Source organism: Opisthocomus hoazin, chromosome 1 (assembly GCF_030867145.1).
Source record: "Opisthocomus hoazin isolate bOpiHoa1 chromosome 1, bOpiHoa1.hap1, whole genome shotgun sequence".
In the NCBI taxonomy this organism is placed as follows: Eukaryota; Metazoa; Chordata; class Aves; order Opisthocomiformes; family Opisthocomidae; genus Opisthocomus; species Opisthocomus hoazin.
In genome coordinates this window covers 143,269,281-143,286,043 of record NC_134414.1, presented here as the reverse complement: position 1 = coordinate 143,286,043, position 16,763 = coordinate 143,269,281, and the positions used below count along the sequence as shown (strand labels likewise).

The window sequence follows — 16,763 nt, the reverse complement described above, 5'->3', positions numbered from 1 at the left end:
ACTGAAGTGGGGTTTAGCAAGACCCTTGCATCACAAACATGTTTGGTAGAGCCACCTACCCACCTCTAAAGAGACAGAACTAAACTGCATTTGTGTCCCTTTGCTTACACTGTAAAAAGGCAGCTACAATCTTTTGTTCAATGGGCTAGAAATCCCTTTTCCAAATTAAAGAAATTTTTTTCAAGGATTCATGTCCTACATATGCCCTTAAGCAGCTAGACTGTATTTGGTGTATTTCTAGCTTATGCTTTTCAGTTCAGTCTTATCCAAATGAAATATTCAGTTCGTATGCTCTACAACTGCTCGATGATGTGAGACAAAACATTTCAGCAGGTGAGATCAGGAGATTCCATTCAAAAAGCACGCTGCTGGTCCAAACTAAAACCCTAACATAAATGATGCCTGAGCAAGCAGGTCTCAAAGGACCCCTGAAAGCCAGAGGGATGGGACAACAGTAGCAGCATGTTTTCTGGTTTTGATCCTCCTCCTGGGTCTTTGCTTTTTACTGCTATCCCGCTTTGGGAGCGGTCTCATTCCAGTACTCCACTCAAACAAGGACGGATGAGGAAGAAACATGCACCTAGCCTGTTTCTATTTATTCAGGTACGACGAATACTAGCAACAGTATGAATTGTTCCAAAGACAATTTAAAAACAAGCTAAAGACAGGAAGTGCTATATTAGCGAGACTAAAGCAGCTAGCTGGAGGACAGAGAACCAAAGACCTTCTATACATTAATTTGCTATGCCACATGCTACTGCATTTTGTTCCTATGGCTTGTGTCTGCAGTATCACATTCCAGCCCATAACATTATTTAGTCGTTTTGTAAGATTAGAAAGAAGAGAAAATAATCCAACCAGATCTACTATTTGGCTCAACATCTGGGGACTGCTTAATCAAAGCACAAAGGGTTCTTTGATACGCCGGGGGTACCAGGCCTGGGCCTGCAGACCCTCGCAGGGCCTGGCCGCAGCCTGCCCGACCCGCAGGCACACACCTGTCAGAACCCCGTCCAGCCCCCAGCTCCCGCTGCCAGCGTCACCTCCTCAACAAAGAGCTTTTCAGGCATCGAAAAGTCACAGCCTGGCTACAAGAACCGTATCAAATCCTACTTCTGATAACTAAATTCCATTTAATCTATTCATAATCCCTTAAATACTGCCAATATTTGTCTTTGATTGAGGAGAAAAGAAAACCCAAACCCATGGGGTTTGGTTTAAACCCTTTAACAGGCTCTCCCAGCGAGATGGGAGATGCGGACAGGTTCTGCGCCTCCCCTTCAACGGGCTCTCCGGCCCGAGGCCGCCATCAACCCCTTCCTCGGGCACGGCCGAGCAGGCCCGAGCCACCGGCAGCCCCTGAGGCAGGGCCTCCGCGGCGCCCGGGGAGGCTGAGCAGCCTAGCGCGACGCCCGGCTCCGGGCCCCGCGGACCAAAGGCTGGATGGGGGAGGCGGCGCGGCCGCGGCCCGGCTGCGAGAAAATTGGAGGCGGCCCCGTCGCGTCGCGTCCCACCGCTCCCCAGGGTCGCCCGCCACCTCCGGCATCGATGACTCGGCGCTCAGGCACCCCGACTTCCCTCGGAAGCGCCGCCGCAGCGCTAGCGCGGAGCCCATCGAGGAGTCGGCGTTCGACTTCCAGCGGGGTCTCCGTGCCCGTGGCGCCATCTTGGCGTCGCGGCGGAGCGGTACCGGCCAGGGGGAGCGGCGCGGCGCAGCGGGCGCCCCGGGGCCTTGCCGCCGGCGGGAGAGGGGGGGGCGGAGGACTGCCCGCTCCCGTTCCCCCGCCCTAGGCCCGCACTGTCGGCCGCTTGCGGCGGGGACACAGTGAGTAGCGCATGCGCCCGACTGCCGTGCCCTCCCCGGCGCGCTGCGTCGCGGCGCTAGGGCCGGGCGGCGGCGCCGGGCGCGGGCGGGCCGCTGCAGACCGTTGCTTGCCGTGGCGCATGCGCAGGAGCTCCCCCACCGCCCCCCATCCCCGTCCAGTGCCGCTCCATGGGACACGCGCTGTTGTTTTCTCCCTGCAGCCGGCGGGAGGAGGAAGATGCCGGGGAAGCTGAAGGTCAAAATCGTGGCAGGGCGCCATTTGCCGGTGATGGACCGCGCCAGCGACCTGACCGACGCCTTCGTGGAGGTGCGCGCCGGGGGGGGGGAGGGGGGGGGGGAATGTGTGAGGCGGCCCCGCCGGCTCGCGCCCTGCGCACCTGCCGCCGGCCCCGCGCGGCTGAGGCACCTGCCGGGCCCCGCCGAGGCGCCCCCCGCCGGCCGGCGCCGGCGTCGTGAGGCGCGTTGCCGCCGCCTGGGTCCCGGTGCCCGCGGGCTGGGCCGGGGGTCTGGGCGCTGGGCGGAGGGGCTGCGGGGTCTGGAGCGGCTGCTGATTCACCCCTGGGTTTTTGGCCGGTGACCGCGTAGGTTCCGAAGGGCGCTGGGTCAGCCCCTGGGCTGCGGGTTGGTAGCGAGTGGCTCCGGGCGGTGCAGGAGGCGGGCGGAGTCCATTTCAGGGCTCGGTGGGCGCGTTGTGAGCGGGGTGAGGGAGCAGAAGCGAGTTTGAGTCGTCTGTGAATACCTGAAGTGCAGAGGGTTGTAAAAGGCTTTGCTTTTAAGGAACGTATTCGTATTTCTGTCTGAAGTACTTGAAATACCACAGTATTTTCCAAGAGAATTTTTGTTGGACAAATATTTAAGTTTGTTCGCGTGTTTAAATCACTTTATTTTACCGAAAGTATCTAAACTCCACCTTGTTCACAATCATATAGTTAACAGGTAATATATAGGGCATTTCTCAGGGAAGGATTGTAAAGCGGGTAATGTGACCCTTCTGAATATTGCTATTATTTTCCCTATTTCTAATATAAATAATTTGGAACATTGCAGTAACATTCCATAGATTCAGAAGTCGTACTCTACGAAAAAGCAAAGAGGTGTTTGAGGTGGAATGCTGCGTAAATGCATGTTTGTACTGTGGATAGGAGTTGAGGTTGGTGCAATGCTGGAATTAAGGTAGGAAGACAGAATGTCTTTATGGAACGGTGTAAGTTGAGAAGTCTCATGATATTGATGTCGTAATTTGGTTTGGTGCTTAAAAATTTGGTTGGCATTAGACACTAAGTACATTGCATAGTGGGACAATAAATTGGTAATAAAGTGAAAATGTATTTCTTGTGTGCTTTTCAATGGAGCTGAGATAGCACGGGGTTCTGTTTTATTACACAAATGACAGTCATTTAACTTACTATTTCAGTGTTTGGTTTCAGATGTTTCATCGGTCAGTTTTTAGTTTATAAATGCTTCTCTTGTAATTTTGAGTTTGATTAATAGGCAGCCTACCACAACTCTGATGTGCGCTACGAGGATATAGGGAAAACGGCGATAGGAAATAGAGTGCTCTGATAAATTTAATTTGGCCTGGTTTAATGCTGCTTTGAGGAGAAACCGCTCTCCTCTCCTGTTAGTCACTTGTTCTCAACCCTGCTCTGTCTGTGCCAACCCCGCTGTCTGAGTAGCTGTGTAACAAAATAGATTTGGAAATTCATCTGGTTACAGACTAACTTAGCAAAAAAGGTAAATAAAATTTTTCAGAAAGATCAGTTTGCTTACCTGGGTCAATGTGCGGTTTCCTGAATGTCTTGGCACAGATAAGGCTATAGAAATACATTGATGAGGCCTTGCTTTTGGGACTGTTACTTAGAAAGGTGGTGGGAACTGCTCTTTGCGTGTGTGGAGTAGGCAAGGCAGCAGGTGAGATTTAAGTCAGAATAAACTGAGCTTGAAACCATTGTTTTATTTTTCCATGTAAGGTTGCAGAAACCTTTACAAAACATTTTCACTTAAATAAAAATGAATGGCTGAAGTAATCTTAAGGTACTGGTTGATTATTAGCCTTTAATTTCCCTGTTAAATTTTCTAGTATAAATCTAGAATTAGAAACGAAAATGAGAAAATAATTTAGAGCTCTTGCTTGGCTCAGGTTATACGTAACTTGGACTTTGCTAGTGTGTGTGATCTGGAGCAAATTAGCACAATTTCTTCTGTAACTGTGCTGCTAAATTTGTGCAGCAGACAGCAGTGTAGTGCTTGATTACCTCTGCTAGCTTTAATGAACTAGCTTGACTACTGGAGAAGTTCAGTTATAGCTGCCTGGGGCTCCAAGGGAACCAATTTACTCCCAAGACAATGTGTAAAAATAGGTTGGGTGGAGCTGTGGGCTGTTGCCTCTTGGCACCTCGTGGTGTGTAAGGTAGCTCAGTTAAAACTTGTGTCAGTATCGCTTGGTTACACGGCTTTGTGTGATGAACTCCCCTTCTGGGTGGCAGTGCTGTTAGTTTTCTGTATGCACATTGCCTGCTTCCACCTTCCCATAGCTAGATGACTTCTTACACTGAGGTTGCTTAGTCCTGTGTTTTCGTACTTCTCTGGCTTTAAACCTCAAAGCTTGCTTTGAAGTAGCTTCTCTTTGAAAAGCATTACTGTTCATTGAATCACATAGGGAGCCCTGCCGTTTGTTCGTTTGTTTCTTTGGTTGCAAATGCTGTACAGAGCTCTGGTGACTGAAGTACCTACGGGTACATATGCAGAGCTTAGTGTGAACTCACAGCCCAGTTCTGCAGTGCTTTAGGCTTTTAAAACTAACTCCGTGTACTTAAGTGCAGAATCTCTTTAGAGTTAGGGTATGCACCTGTGCAACATAATCATAGTATTACTGAGATGTATAAGGTGTTTATTTATTGAGCAAACGTGTTTAAAAAATTGCTATACAGTTTTCAAAAGCTAAGATGAAATTTAGTCTCCAAAATCTATGTAGACTTTAAAAAAAAAAACACCCAACATTAAAAATCCACAACTCTCTTTAACTGCAGCTTTCTTTTGTATCAGGACGCTCATTGTTTTCTTAAGAGTCTTGAGTGAATTCCGAAACATAACTTTACTTAGTAGGAATTCGAGTACTAATTATTTTGAGAGGCAACATTCAGAGAACAGGTGTTTGTGAATGATTTGGAAAGAAAGCTGCAGTCACATAAAGGCTCTTGCATTGTGCAGCATAGTTTCTTGACGTATTTAGCAACAGAGAAATTCAGTTTCACCTTTTTTTAAAAAACAAAATGAACAAACCCCAAATGGGGTCATCTTGGAATGGACCCCTGGGGACACCAAATGGAAATTCCTGAAATAGGCTATTCCGTGGTTGAAGGTGCATTAATCCAGGCAAGTATGGAGAATATTTAATCTTCAGTAACTGGAGGTTACAGAGATGTAGAGAGAGGTGTGTAGTCCCTCAAACCTTTTTGCTATATGCTTTCTGGAATTTTCTGGATTTTAAGAAAGGGATAGAAACTGATCAGGTGCTTCCTCCTTGCTGCTTTGAATTTATTGGTGTGTGTGCAGTTAATGGAGATTTTCTGTGGAGATTTAATAAATTTACCGATGTTACCATTTGTTTCCATATTTCTTCTATAAATTGTCGATAAAGCTGATTTAGAAACCCTAGAGAGAACAGTCATGGGACATAAACTGTTAGTGTTTGGATAGAATATGTTTGCTTACAGTATTTCTAAACAGAAGAGTGACTCTGAATAGCCAATACAAGTGATATTTTTACCTCAAGTGGTTGAGGAGGAAAAGAAACAGTTTTAATAGCGGGAGAGAGATATTTATTGGAACTGGTGTTGATACATGGGAAGTTCCTTGCTGATACGTGAGTGAATTAAAGCCACTTTCACTGAAGAGAGTTTGTTGATATTGAAATATGTATTTGAAATTATTTGCATGTGTAGATTTAATGAGTTTCTAAATTTAATTGCTAATATTTACTGAATAATTGAATACTTGTATTTTTAGGTAAAATTTGGAAATACAACATTTAAGACAGATGTGTATCCCAAATCTCTTAATCCTCAGTGGAATTCTGAGTGGTTCAAATTTGAAGTAAGTATTTTTTTAAGAGTTTGCCTGTATCTGTATAGACACTATGGTTTAGATGCCCTTAATGAAACAATTTAATTCCAGGCAGAAGATTAGTTTTGAGGAGTGAAGTGTATTTCTGTGTAAATACACATGAAACCTTTTCAGCAGAGCTACCTACAGCTAGACCTTGTTTGCTAAAAGTATCTGATTGGCTTTTTAGGACTGTTTGTAAAGATAAAAGCTTGCCAGATTGATCCAATGCATATGTTATTCTGGGTAGTACTAAAAAAAGCAAGACAGAGGTGAAAGAGGGGGGAAAGTAGCATTATGTACTAGGCTTTCAGACACCAGTACGGGTATGCTTGTTTATTTTTTGGGGGTAATTTTGAGTAAAGAAAGTTAATTGGTGTTTGAAATGTTGCTTTGGGTTGCAAATGAACACACTTGACAAGGAAGAAAATTGAGAATTCCTGTGAGAAAATTACAAAATAAAGAACCTGGACAAAAATTATCAGACACTTTCTCTTCCCATTTTCTTATGTAGTAATGAAGGCACTCAGCATTTTCCGGTAATTGTTTGCTGCTTTCCAGGATCTAATTTGTTGATGTTCTTTGATATTGTGCGCTGAAGAAGTGTTGACATATTATTTTTTTTTTTCGGTACTGCATTTTTTATTACTTTTTAAAAACTAATTGTATAATGGTGTGTGGAATAAATTAATTGTTAAAACATTTGAATATATAGTACTGGTTCATTTATCGTGTTCTAAGATAATAGGACAGTATAAACATAGTTGTATATGTAATGAGTGATACATTAGCTAGTAATGTAAGTATTTTAGAGCGACTAAAAATAGTAAGGTTAGATCATTAATCAAAATAGAATGCTTGATTAAGAGCATCTTTTAATCAGCAATCCATATTGATTAGAAAATAGTACAGTGGTGTTGAAATTAAATCAGTTTTCTTTTTTTGTGTTTCAGTTCCAGGGGTCGTTTTTTCTGGGGGGCAGAGAGCTGATCTGTGTGGAGGGTTAACTGTGTTCATACACAAAGAGTTTTTTTGACAGTAACCAAAGTCTCAAAATTCTGTCTTTTTGCATGGAAAAATGGATTTGGGAAAGAAAAGAGCCAAACAGTAGCGGGGTGGGGGGGAGAATTCCACATTTCAAAGAGTGGAAAAACACTGACTGCTTAAGACATCGTAAGTGTGTGTGTGTGTGTAGTTTTACCTTTTTGCAAGACTATGAGTTATAGTTTTGCAAACACTGGCGTGAGTCATCCCATTGCATCTATCAAACCTGATTCTTGGTTTGTTATGTTCAACACACAAAGTTGTAGAATGTCTATCTTTGTAAGTCCTAAAAAATAGTTGAGGTATCTGCAGATGGATTATTGCGTTTGTTTAGGAAAGTGTATGTCTGAAATCACTGAATTTTAACAGCTGGTTCTATAAAAGGTCTTACCTTCTTTTAAGCCCCTGACCAGTTTGGAAAGGTGAGAGTGCCAATAATAATAACTTCAGAGTATAACAGTTCTCTGAAATGCTGTATCTTACATTTTCATCTTTTGTAATGAAAAGTATGTATTGTGGAGACAGGTAGACAGTCTAGGAAATATGACTTAAATCACGTGGAATTTGAAAATGTATAATCGCTGTAGTCTTGCTTCTCTGTTCTTCTCCCAGTGATAACTCTGGTTCCAGGATCTCACCAGTCTGTGAAGTGTAAAGTCGAAATAAGTGAATGTGTTGTTTAGGTACAGGAGATCAAAATTACAGATTTGTCTGTGTCAGGTCACTGTACATAACTAATTCTCCCCTTTTTGTGCATTTATTTTTTCAGTTGTGTTTCATTGCGCATTTTTTTAAATACTCAGATTCCGTGTTAATATTTGCTTCTAGGTAGATGATGAAGAGCTACAAGATGAGCCTCTCCAGATCACAGTTCTTGATCATGATACCTACAGTGCTAATGATGCCATTGGCAAAGTGTACATAGATATTGATCCTTTGCTCTATAGTGAAGCAGCTACAGTTATTTCAGGATGGTTTCCAATTTATGATACCATTCATGGTAAGATTTGCTGATTTATAAGTCTGTTGTTTGAGATGTAATCTGCTTCTGAGAATCTTCATTTTTGTAAGCCATCTTCAGAAATTTGTAATAATTTGTAATACTGCGGCAATAATTTTAGCCCTGGGAGCTGGAAAACTACTTTTCTGGCGTTTTTTTTCCTTATTTCTGGCGTAGTAGTTCAGACTAGTGCTTGGCAGAACACCTGCCATAGAACTTGTGAAAAGTGGAAAAAATCTGTACAAGCTATTTAAAAGAGTTACTGCAAAATTCAGATTAGAAAAAAAAGACCCAAACATACTTTTCCAATTACCACGTGTTTACTAAAAGAATATACTTTTGCTGAAGTCATTTGGGGTGTGCCTTTGTGTGATGTTGAATAAAATTCACTAGAGATGGAGGGACAGGAGGTGACGTATCTTCAACATACAGGATGGGATTGAATTCATTTTCCCTGCAGAAAGTACTCTCAGTGCTGGGTAGATTTCATCAGAACATCTTGAAGGTTTGAGACAATGAAGTTACTGATATTTTTTCCTTTGATTTTAATGAAACACAGCTGTTGTCCCAGAAAGTCAAGGTCGGCTTGCAGCAATTAGCTTGCTGATTGAACACCTTATTACAGAACATCTCTGTGGTTGTAATTACCACCCTTGTTCATTATCCAGTGCACATTAAATGACTTAATTATGTTAAAAGCTAATTATAAATCATTGTTTGGAAATAATTAATAGTATTTACTAGACGATCATAACTGATGCAGAGTATTTTTTACATTTGAAACAACTATATTGAATAGGGTTTTTCTAAGAAATACTGCATGTGTATTTCTTATCCTTTTATTCTATTCACGTTTTCCTGTCGTACATTTTCTTTTGATGTTAAATTATGTGAACACTTGTCTTAGGATGTGTACAATTTATATGTCAGAGTTAGATTTCTGTATATTTTTCTAGATCTGTTAGTATTCCACAGCTTTTTTCTATTGAAGTAAAATTAGAATTCTTGTATTTTCGTGCTCATAGCAGTAGATTCTGATTGTCTTGATCCTCAGCAAACAGTAATTGATGCTTGCTTAAAAGTTTACAAATTTTTATTTTCTTTGCACCTCAACATGATTATTTATGAAAATGCATGTACCTGAGGCACTTCCTGTTACAGTAACTGAAGGCTTCTTTCTGTTGACATTTTGGAAGTTAGACCTAGGTGACTTTATTGCAATAATGTCAGAGTCAATCTACAAATCTAATGTTTTTGTTTGAGCATCATATACTTATGTGATAAAGGCTTCTGAAGACAGTAGAGAGCAGACCCGTCAAGAAGTTTAGTCCTCAATATGTCAGAACCTATAATATGTGAATTGATTTTGTTACTGGGTAGGGAAAAAGGAAGAAAAGGCTCAGAACAGGAAAGCAGAAAAATAAATTAGGAATGGCTGTGTTGAAGGATTCTTCAATTATCAGTAAGGTTTAATTGTGGCCAAAAATTAAGCTTTGTCTAAAAGTCTGTAGTGCCTTATTTTTTATATATTTCTTCTCATAGCCAGAGTATCTTACAAACATTTACTGTGCCATTGTGTTGTTCTAGAAAGAGCCATAAATTTTGTCATTGGATTGGACTTCAGAGACTAGCTTTACTGCGATTTTGAAACCATTTCAGGGAGAAAATGTAGAACCTTTTTGGTGTTGGTCAGAGCTTTTTCATGTGGACAGGACTCCAGTTTCAAGGCATCTATACTCAAAATTAGTACTTCTGACCTTTTGTGCTAAGGATATCTTGGGACGGTCACGGTACTTAGATAGTGGTTTTATACCCTTTAGCATTGATGGTACAGGGCAAAGGAGCACAGAGAGCTCTTGCACACTGCAACAGAGGCCACTGCAGCCTCAGGAGGCTGATGGCTTCTCTTTTCCCAATCCCATCTTTTCTTCTAAAGTCCCATTTGGTATGTGAGGAGTGTTGCTTGCATAGCTTCAGCCTCAAAGGCTGGGCAAAGCTAGAAACTTTGTCTGAGAGGGCGTCTCTGCAACAGACCTGAGAGGCAAGGAAATGTGTTCCTGCTCCTCTGGCCCAGGCTAAAATTGACACATGACCTGCCAGTTGAACCGAGTGGCTCTAGCAGGGTTGTGGTACATTCTTTGCAGAAAAACTGACTCCTTGGCAAGAGAAAGTGTATTATTACTAATAATAGGGAATATTGTTAGGGCTAATTCTGTATTCGCTTCTGATGCAGCTTCTCATTTTTCATGTTTTTTATTGATAGGTATACGTGGGGAGATCAATGTGGTGGTGAAAGTAGATCTCTTCAATGATTTAAACAGATTTAGGCAGTCATCCTGTGGAGTCAAGTTTTTTTGCAGTAAGTAGAGGAAAAAAGTTCATTTGAACAGAATACTCCTCCCACCCCCCCTTCTTTTCTTTCTTTATCTATTCTGTCAGTTTCCCTTCTTTCACCAGCTGGTTGCATAAGCCCACTGGAGTTTACAGTGAGGCCAGTAGCAAATGCAGAAAAGGGTTTAGTGGTTTTTTTTTTTAAATTTTTAAAATAAATTTTTACTGTTCATATTTCAAAACAATGTAAATAACTCATTCCCCCCCCCGTTTATCTTTCTTAAGTTGTGTTTCAGTGCATGTGCATACGCACATTGTGTTACTTTGGGTGCATATCCTGTTACAGAGGCACAAAGTGAAGAAGTTTCATAATGGTACATGTTGTAATTGATATGCTGGACAGTTATCTTATCGGTGTTCAGGGTCTTCCAGAATAAAACTGCCTGGGTATGTCCACATTTTAACAGAAAATCATGTGAATTACTTTCTGGAATCATTTCCATCACTTTCTACATGTAATTTTATGTTTTTCTTGGAATTCTTGGCTCGTAGTCTCAGGCCTTATATCTTTCATGTATGTGGTTTTTTTTAACAGCTACATCTATTCCTAAGTGTTACAGAGCAGTAATAATTCATGGATTTGTGGAAGAACTTGTAGTTAATGAAGACCCGGAATACCAGTGGATAGACCGAATTCGTACACCAAGGGCATCGAATGAGGCCAGACAAAGACTTATTTCACTCATGTCAGGTATTAAACATGTAGGCTGTAATGGTTATTGCTGCTTTTAAAATATTCACCGTTTAAGTGACTTGCTTATGATAAGAATATGTATGAATTTTGTTATTAATTCTGTTTATTTTTTCAGTTCACAGTGTCTTCTGTTTCTCAAAGTTCTGTTGTCCTAACTGATGGCCAGTATGGCTGACCTTCCCCCCCCCCCACTTGGTGAGGCCATGTTGTTGTCTAATTTGTTGCTGGTTTTTAGCAAGGTCGAAGAAGCCTGTGGAACTCTCTTGAAGATGGTCTTAACCCGTATGTGGAGTATCACTAGAAGTGGCTCAAACAATTAAAATAAACTACTCCGCCCTCTTTGAACTACTTTGAAGCACATGAACAAATATACGCCAGCACAGATACAGTGTGTATTAATACTTACCTTACTCATCGCATCTTTTCAAAGTCGGGATTGGTTCATTGTTTCTCAGGCATACTTCTGTATTGCCTTGCATCGATTCTGCAGGACATACCTGCAGTTCCTGGAGGGACCAGTCATTCGATTCAGTTGGTGTCTCTACAGTATCGAGTATATTTACAGATTTTTTTTTTGTTGTTGTTGTTGGTTTACTGATGCTTATGAACAGCAGTTGTGAACTAAGATACACCTATTTCAGTGCCAGTAGAACAGACCAAACACTCCTACCCTAGAGTACTTGCACACTAAGGCATCTGACAACCAGTTGATGGGCGTGGACAATATTGCAGGTTTAAGGAATACAAAGGAATTACGAAAAATAGCCACTAGTATGATAGCCAGTGGTTTCAGTTCTCTAATGGTTGTTAATGTTCTTAGATTTCTTATAGATACAGCTGTGTTTTATGAAAGATAATACAAGAAAAAGTTAATTGGATTTTGCAAGCGTGCATGGAGATCTTTAAGTGAGGTAACATAAAAGACATCATGGAGATGTTACTCAGTATCTTCACTAGGAGAGCCGGCATGTTTTGAGGAAAAATGTGGAAAACCAATATTGTCATAACTGACATGAATTCACGTTTAGTGAGGTTTTTAGCATAGCTTCTCTGGTATGTCAGTTTACAGGGTTAACATTTGCGTATCTCTTGCCTTGCATAAATGGTGAAAGCGGGTAAAGTAGCACATGTGGAAGTATTCTGCTAGATTTTATTAATACTTTTATTCGTGGCAGTGGTTTAAGAGGAAAAAACACCAAAGACCTTGGAGCAATACTGTTTCATGTCATGTGATACAATGCTTCATGTTGCAATCATTGTTTCTGATGGCCACACCTAAAGAATCCTGAAGACATCTGTAGCTTCTGAGAGTGACCCAGGCTGTTTCATAGATCTCTGTCATACTGTGTGTTGTATATGTAAAAAAGAGTTCAGTCTCAACCTTGTCTTGAATGGAATCCATAGAAATTTTCACTCAGCTAGAAAGTTTCATACTGTACTTCTGTCTTAAAGATTTTTTCAAGACAACCTGGACTTGTGCAAGGCATTTGACGCTGTCCCGCATGATGTCCTTGTCTCTAAATTGGAAGGACATGGATTTGACAGAGGGACCACTCATTGAATAAGGAACTGGCTTGATGGATGCACTTAAAGAGTTGCAGTCAATGGCTCGATGTCCAGGTGGAGACCAGTGATGAGTTGTGTGCCTCAGGGGTTGGTACTGGGGCCGGTGCTGTTTAATATCTTTGTTGGTGATGTGGACAGTGGGACTGAGTGCACCCTCAGCAAGTTTGCCAATGACACCAAGCTGTGTGGTGTGGTTGACACACTGAAGGGAAAGGGTGCCATTCAGAGGGACCTTGACAGGCTGCAGAGGTGGGCCTGCGTGAACCACATGAAGTTCAACAAGGCCAAGTGCAAGGTCCTGCACATGGGTCGGGGCAATCCCAAACACAAGTACAGGCTGGGTGGAGAGTGGCTTGAGAGCAGCCCTGAGGAGAAGGACCTGGGAGTACTGGTGGATGAGAAGCTCAGCATGAGCCAGCAATGTGTGCTTGCCCAGAAGGCCAGCTGTATCCTGGGCTGCATCAAGAGAAGCGTGGCCAGCAGGGCGAGGGAGGGGATTCTGCCCCTTTACTCCACTCTCGTGAGACCCCACCTGGAGTCCTGCGTCCAGCTCTGAAGCCCCCAACATAAGAAGGACATGGATGTGTTGGAGCGGGTCCAGAGGAGGGCCACGAAGGTGATCCGAGGGCTGGAGCACCTTTCCTACAAGGACAGGCTAAGAGAGTTGGGGTGGTTCAGCCTGGAGAAGAGAAGGCTCCGCAGGTACCTTACAGCAGCCTTCCAGTAGCTGAGGGGGGTCTGCAAGAAAGCTGGAGAGGGACTTTTTACAAGGGCATGGAGTGATAGGACAAAGGGTAATGGCTTCAAGCTGAAAGAGAGCAGATTTAGATTAGATATTAGGAAGAAATTCTTCACCGTGAGGGTGGTGAGGCACTGGCACAGGTTCCCCAGAGAAGCTGTGGATGCCCCCTCCCTGGCAATGTTCAAGGCCAGGTTGGATGGAGCTCTGAGCAACCTGGTCTGGTGGAAGATGTCCCTACTCATGGCAGGGGGGTTGGAACCAGATGATCTTTAAGGTCCCTTCCAACCAAAACCATTCTATAATTCTAAGTATGTGCATAATTTCAGCCTTTGTAAAGAAACCAAGCTTCTCGAAAGCAGTAGTGATCATTTCATTTCGCTTCATTTCGTAACGTTGACAGTGAGTCTGTAAGGCTGTGCTCTGTGGTGGTGAGGCTTTTTCAGTTTGTTAACAGAGGAGTTTGGAAATCTTTCATTTTCATCAAAAGAGAATTTGATTTCCCAAGAGGTATGTTCCACCTGGTATAACCAAGGCTATCTAGCTACATGGGTCAATGAATTTTTTTTTTGTAAACATCCTGCTGGGTAAGCATTATGGCAAACCATTGTCTTATAGTTACAGTCTTTCAGTCTTTGTGTGCATCTGATAGCAGTCTTGTTTGCATAGAGTGGCGTATTTGGTATCATGTTTTGTTTGTGTGGTGTTCCATTTCGTAGATGAGGCTGCAATGTTAAATGCTACTAATATAAACAGAGCAAAAAATATGGATTAGTTTGGAATATGCTTCAGTAAATGAGAAATTATGAATGCCTATCCACATGGATTTCAGAGATCTTACATTGTTCTGAACTGTGTGAAGGAGTATTGAGGAACTTGTGTGTGTTCCAGTACATGTCTTGACCATATGTGCTCTAAATAAGTAAAAAAGGGAAAAGCTAATGAAAAGAAAACCAGAAAAATCATTTCTGAAGTAAGATGTCGTTGCAATCAGAATAGATTTGGAGAAAAAGGAGAAAAACCTGGGCGAATCATGAACATCCCACTATGTTATAGGAGGTGGAGATTGTGACCAGCTTGGTGTAATTATGCAAGATGGGATCTATTCACTGTTTTGCTGACTTGGTTGGCAATTCCAAAAGCAGAGGCCAAAGACCACAAAAGAGAATAGGGAAACTTCACTGCAATTATGAGCTCTTTACCTTTTGTTTTGTAGGTGAACTGCAAAGGAAGATTGGCTTGAAGGTGCTTGAAATGAGAGGAAATGCTGTTGTTGGTTATTTGCAGTGTTTTGATTTGGAGGGAGAATCTGGACTAGTAGTGCGAGCCATAGGAACAGCCTGCACGTTGGATAAATTAAGTAACACATCAACATTTTTACCTGCATGCAACTCCCCATCCAAAGAAATGAAGGAGTAAGTATGAATTAATAGTCTGTAGGGAAACAAGTTTCATCTCTCTTCACACTCATTCAGTTTTACATAACTGGTGTGATTTCTTTTTTCTCCCCCAGAATTTGTTTTTCTTTTGTAGTTTTATTTGTCTGCAACTCAATTTATATTCTACAATTTTGAAATGTTTTAGGTTGGATTACTTATGTTATTTCTTTAGAAGCTGGAGTGGTAAACCTTAATACGACTCTTGAATTTACGTAGCAACAGTAGTCCATATCTTTGGGTTGTGATCCACCAATTTCCTAAGTAATAATTAGTTCTGCCTTGGACTCTGTGTTTGTACAATAAACATTTTTGTGAGGGCTTCTTATGATACAGCTTCTGTTCACGATTTTCCAAGTCCGGTACAGTCAGATTTGAGTGTTTACACTGGGCATGTAGGAAAAGAAAAATTTTGAATTCAGACAGTTCTGTAAGTGATTTAGAGAATGACCCTGAAGTAGTCTCGACTTTTCTTGTGTGCTTTGCTTTTTATTGTTGCAAAACAAGTGGGGCCATTGCAAAACAGGCAGAGTTAAATGGTGTACTTGCAGAGAAAACTTTTTGTGATGAGAAGTAGAATTTCTTGATCTTGTTATATCTACTGCAGCACCAAACACAGTTTGGATGCAGTTTTTTAATGTGCGTACAAATTGATAGAAAAATACTTGCAGTCGTCTTCAAATTACTACTGCTAGTTATTTTCTGTTTGGTAGAGCGATCCAATTTCTGGAAGGAAGAAACAGCACCAAAAAGTAAACTGCTTATGCTGTGTTTCCACAGATATTAATTGAATTAGCCATTTTCATTAACTTGAACTGTTGTGTCATTACAATAGTTATGCATTTAGTTAGGCATTTTTGCCATGTACACGAGTATGCTCTGACTTCTCAAAATCACTGCTATTTCAAATCATTACTTGTTTAACTTGTCTTAATTCTATAAATTTGTGATCAAAAGCTGCTGGATACACTGTAGCATAAGAGAAGAGTGGTGTTTTAAAAAAAAAAAAAAAAAGGTGGACCTGGTAACTACCATCTTAAAAAGCATTCATAAATAAATCAGTAGGTTTCACTCTGGAGCAAAATGTGGAAATTCCACCCCCCAAATAATCCATGTTCAGCTTGGTGGTAGATATTGTTGGAATCATTGTTCCTCAGTCCAAAAAGTGGGAATGTTTCTCAAAGCCAGCAATATCAACTAATACTTCTTATTCTTGGCTTTACTAACGTGATGCCCTGTTGTCAAAGAATCAATTACGCGTTCACAATGTAGTGCTTAAGCTGTTCCTTTCTCTCTTTTTATTTCATCTGGACTCTTGCATGCTAGGAATTAAAATTCTTAGAGTCTGCTTAAAGTAAGAGATCTCCTCTAGCTAAACTTCCCTGAAATCATTTATAACATAACTTTGCAACCTGTTTGTATGTATTGTTTTCTTTTCTTCCACCTTGGCTGCAAATTCTCTCAGGTCTCCGCTGGTTCATCCGCCAAGCCATGGATGCCGCTCGACTCACAACAGCCCAATTCACACTGCTACTGGCTCACGACTTACTCAGAACTTCTCTGTGTCTGTTCCCACTCTCATCTACACTGGTACGAGACTGCTCAGACTCAAGAGCTGGGGAGAGGCAGGCCACAGGCACAGTGGTCGCAAAGTGCAGGCAGGCAGGCAGTGTAGGCAGGTACCACCCATCTTTTCTCCCTCATTTTCTCATGGAGACACCTTCTGTTGTCAGTGAAGAACTACTCTGTGCAGGTGCTGAAACAAAGGCAATAGTTTCTTGAAAATGCATCAGAGTCTCTTCCACAAAGCCACACTCTTCTTTCTTTTTGACATGCTTACTTCCTAAGAAGTTAGGTATAAATAAGTTGATGTGTCTGGGGAACATTTGCTATGTTACAGTCATTGGAGGAAATCACGTTTTGACTGAAGTTTATAATTTCTTTCAAGCATCATTCAGATATGG

General features: G+C 41.8%; 1 protein-coding gene across 22 annotated transcripts in view; it reads left to right on the top strand.

Annotated features, from left to right (window-relative positions):
• The first annotated feature begins 1,653 nt into the window (after positions 1-1,653).
• Positions 1,654-16,763, top strand: part of C2CD5 (C2 calcium dependent domain containing 5) — a 69,634-nt gene continuing 54,524 nt past the window's right edge. For 12 of the 22 annotated variants that reach the window (XM_075439720.1, XM_075439699.1, XM_075439679.1 and 9 more), the window contains exons 1-7: positions 1,654-1,825; positions 2,026-2,132; positions 5,834-5,920; positions 7,802-7,973; positions 10,237-10,332; positions 10,900-11,055; positions 14,580-14,778. In XM_075439720.1, coding sequence (XP_075295835.1) covers positions 2,043-2,132; positions 5,834-5,920; positions 7,802-7,973; positions 10,237-10,332; positions 10,900-11,055; positions 14,580-14,778 — 800 coding nt within the window. In that variant the 5' untranslated portion in view covers positions 1,654-1,825; positions 2,026-2,042. Of the gene's footprint in view, positions 1,826-1,929; positions 2,133-5,833; positions 5,921-7,801; positions 7,974-10,236; positions 10,333-10,899; positions 11,056-14,579; positions 14,779-16,264; positions 16,390-16,763 lie in introns of those variants that run through there. The other 10 variants (XM_075439688.1, XM_075439776.1, XM_075439766.1 and 7 more) reach the window with 3 other exon arrangements.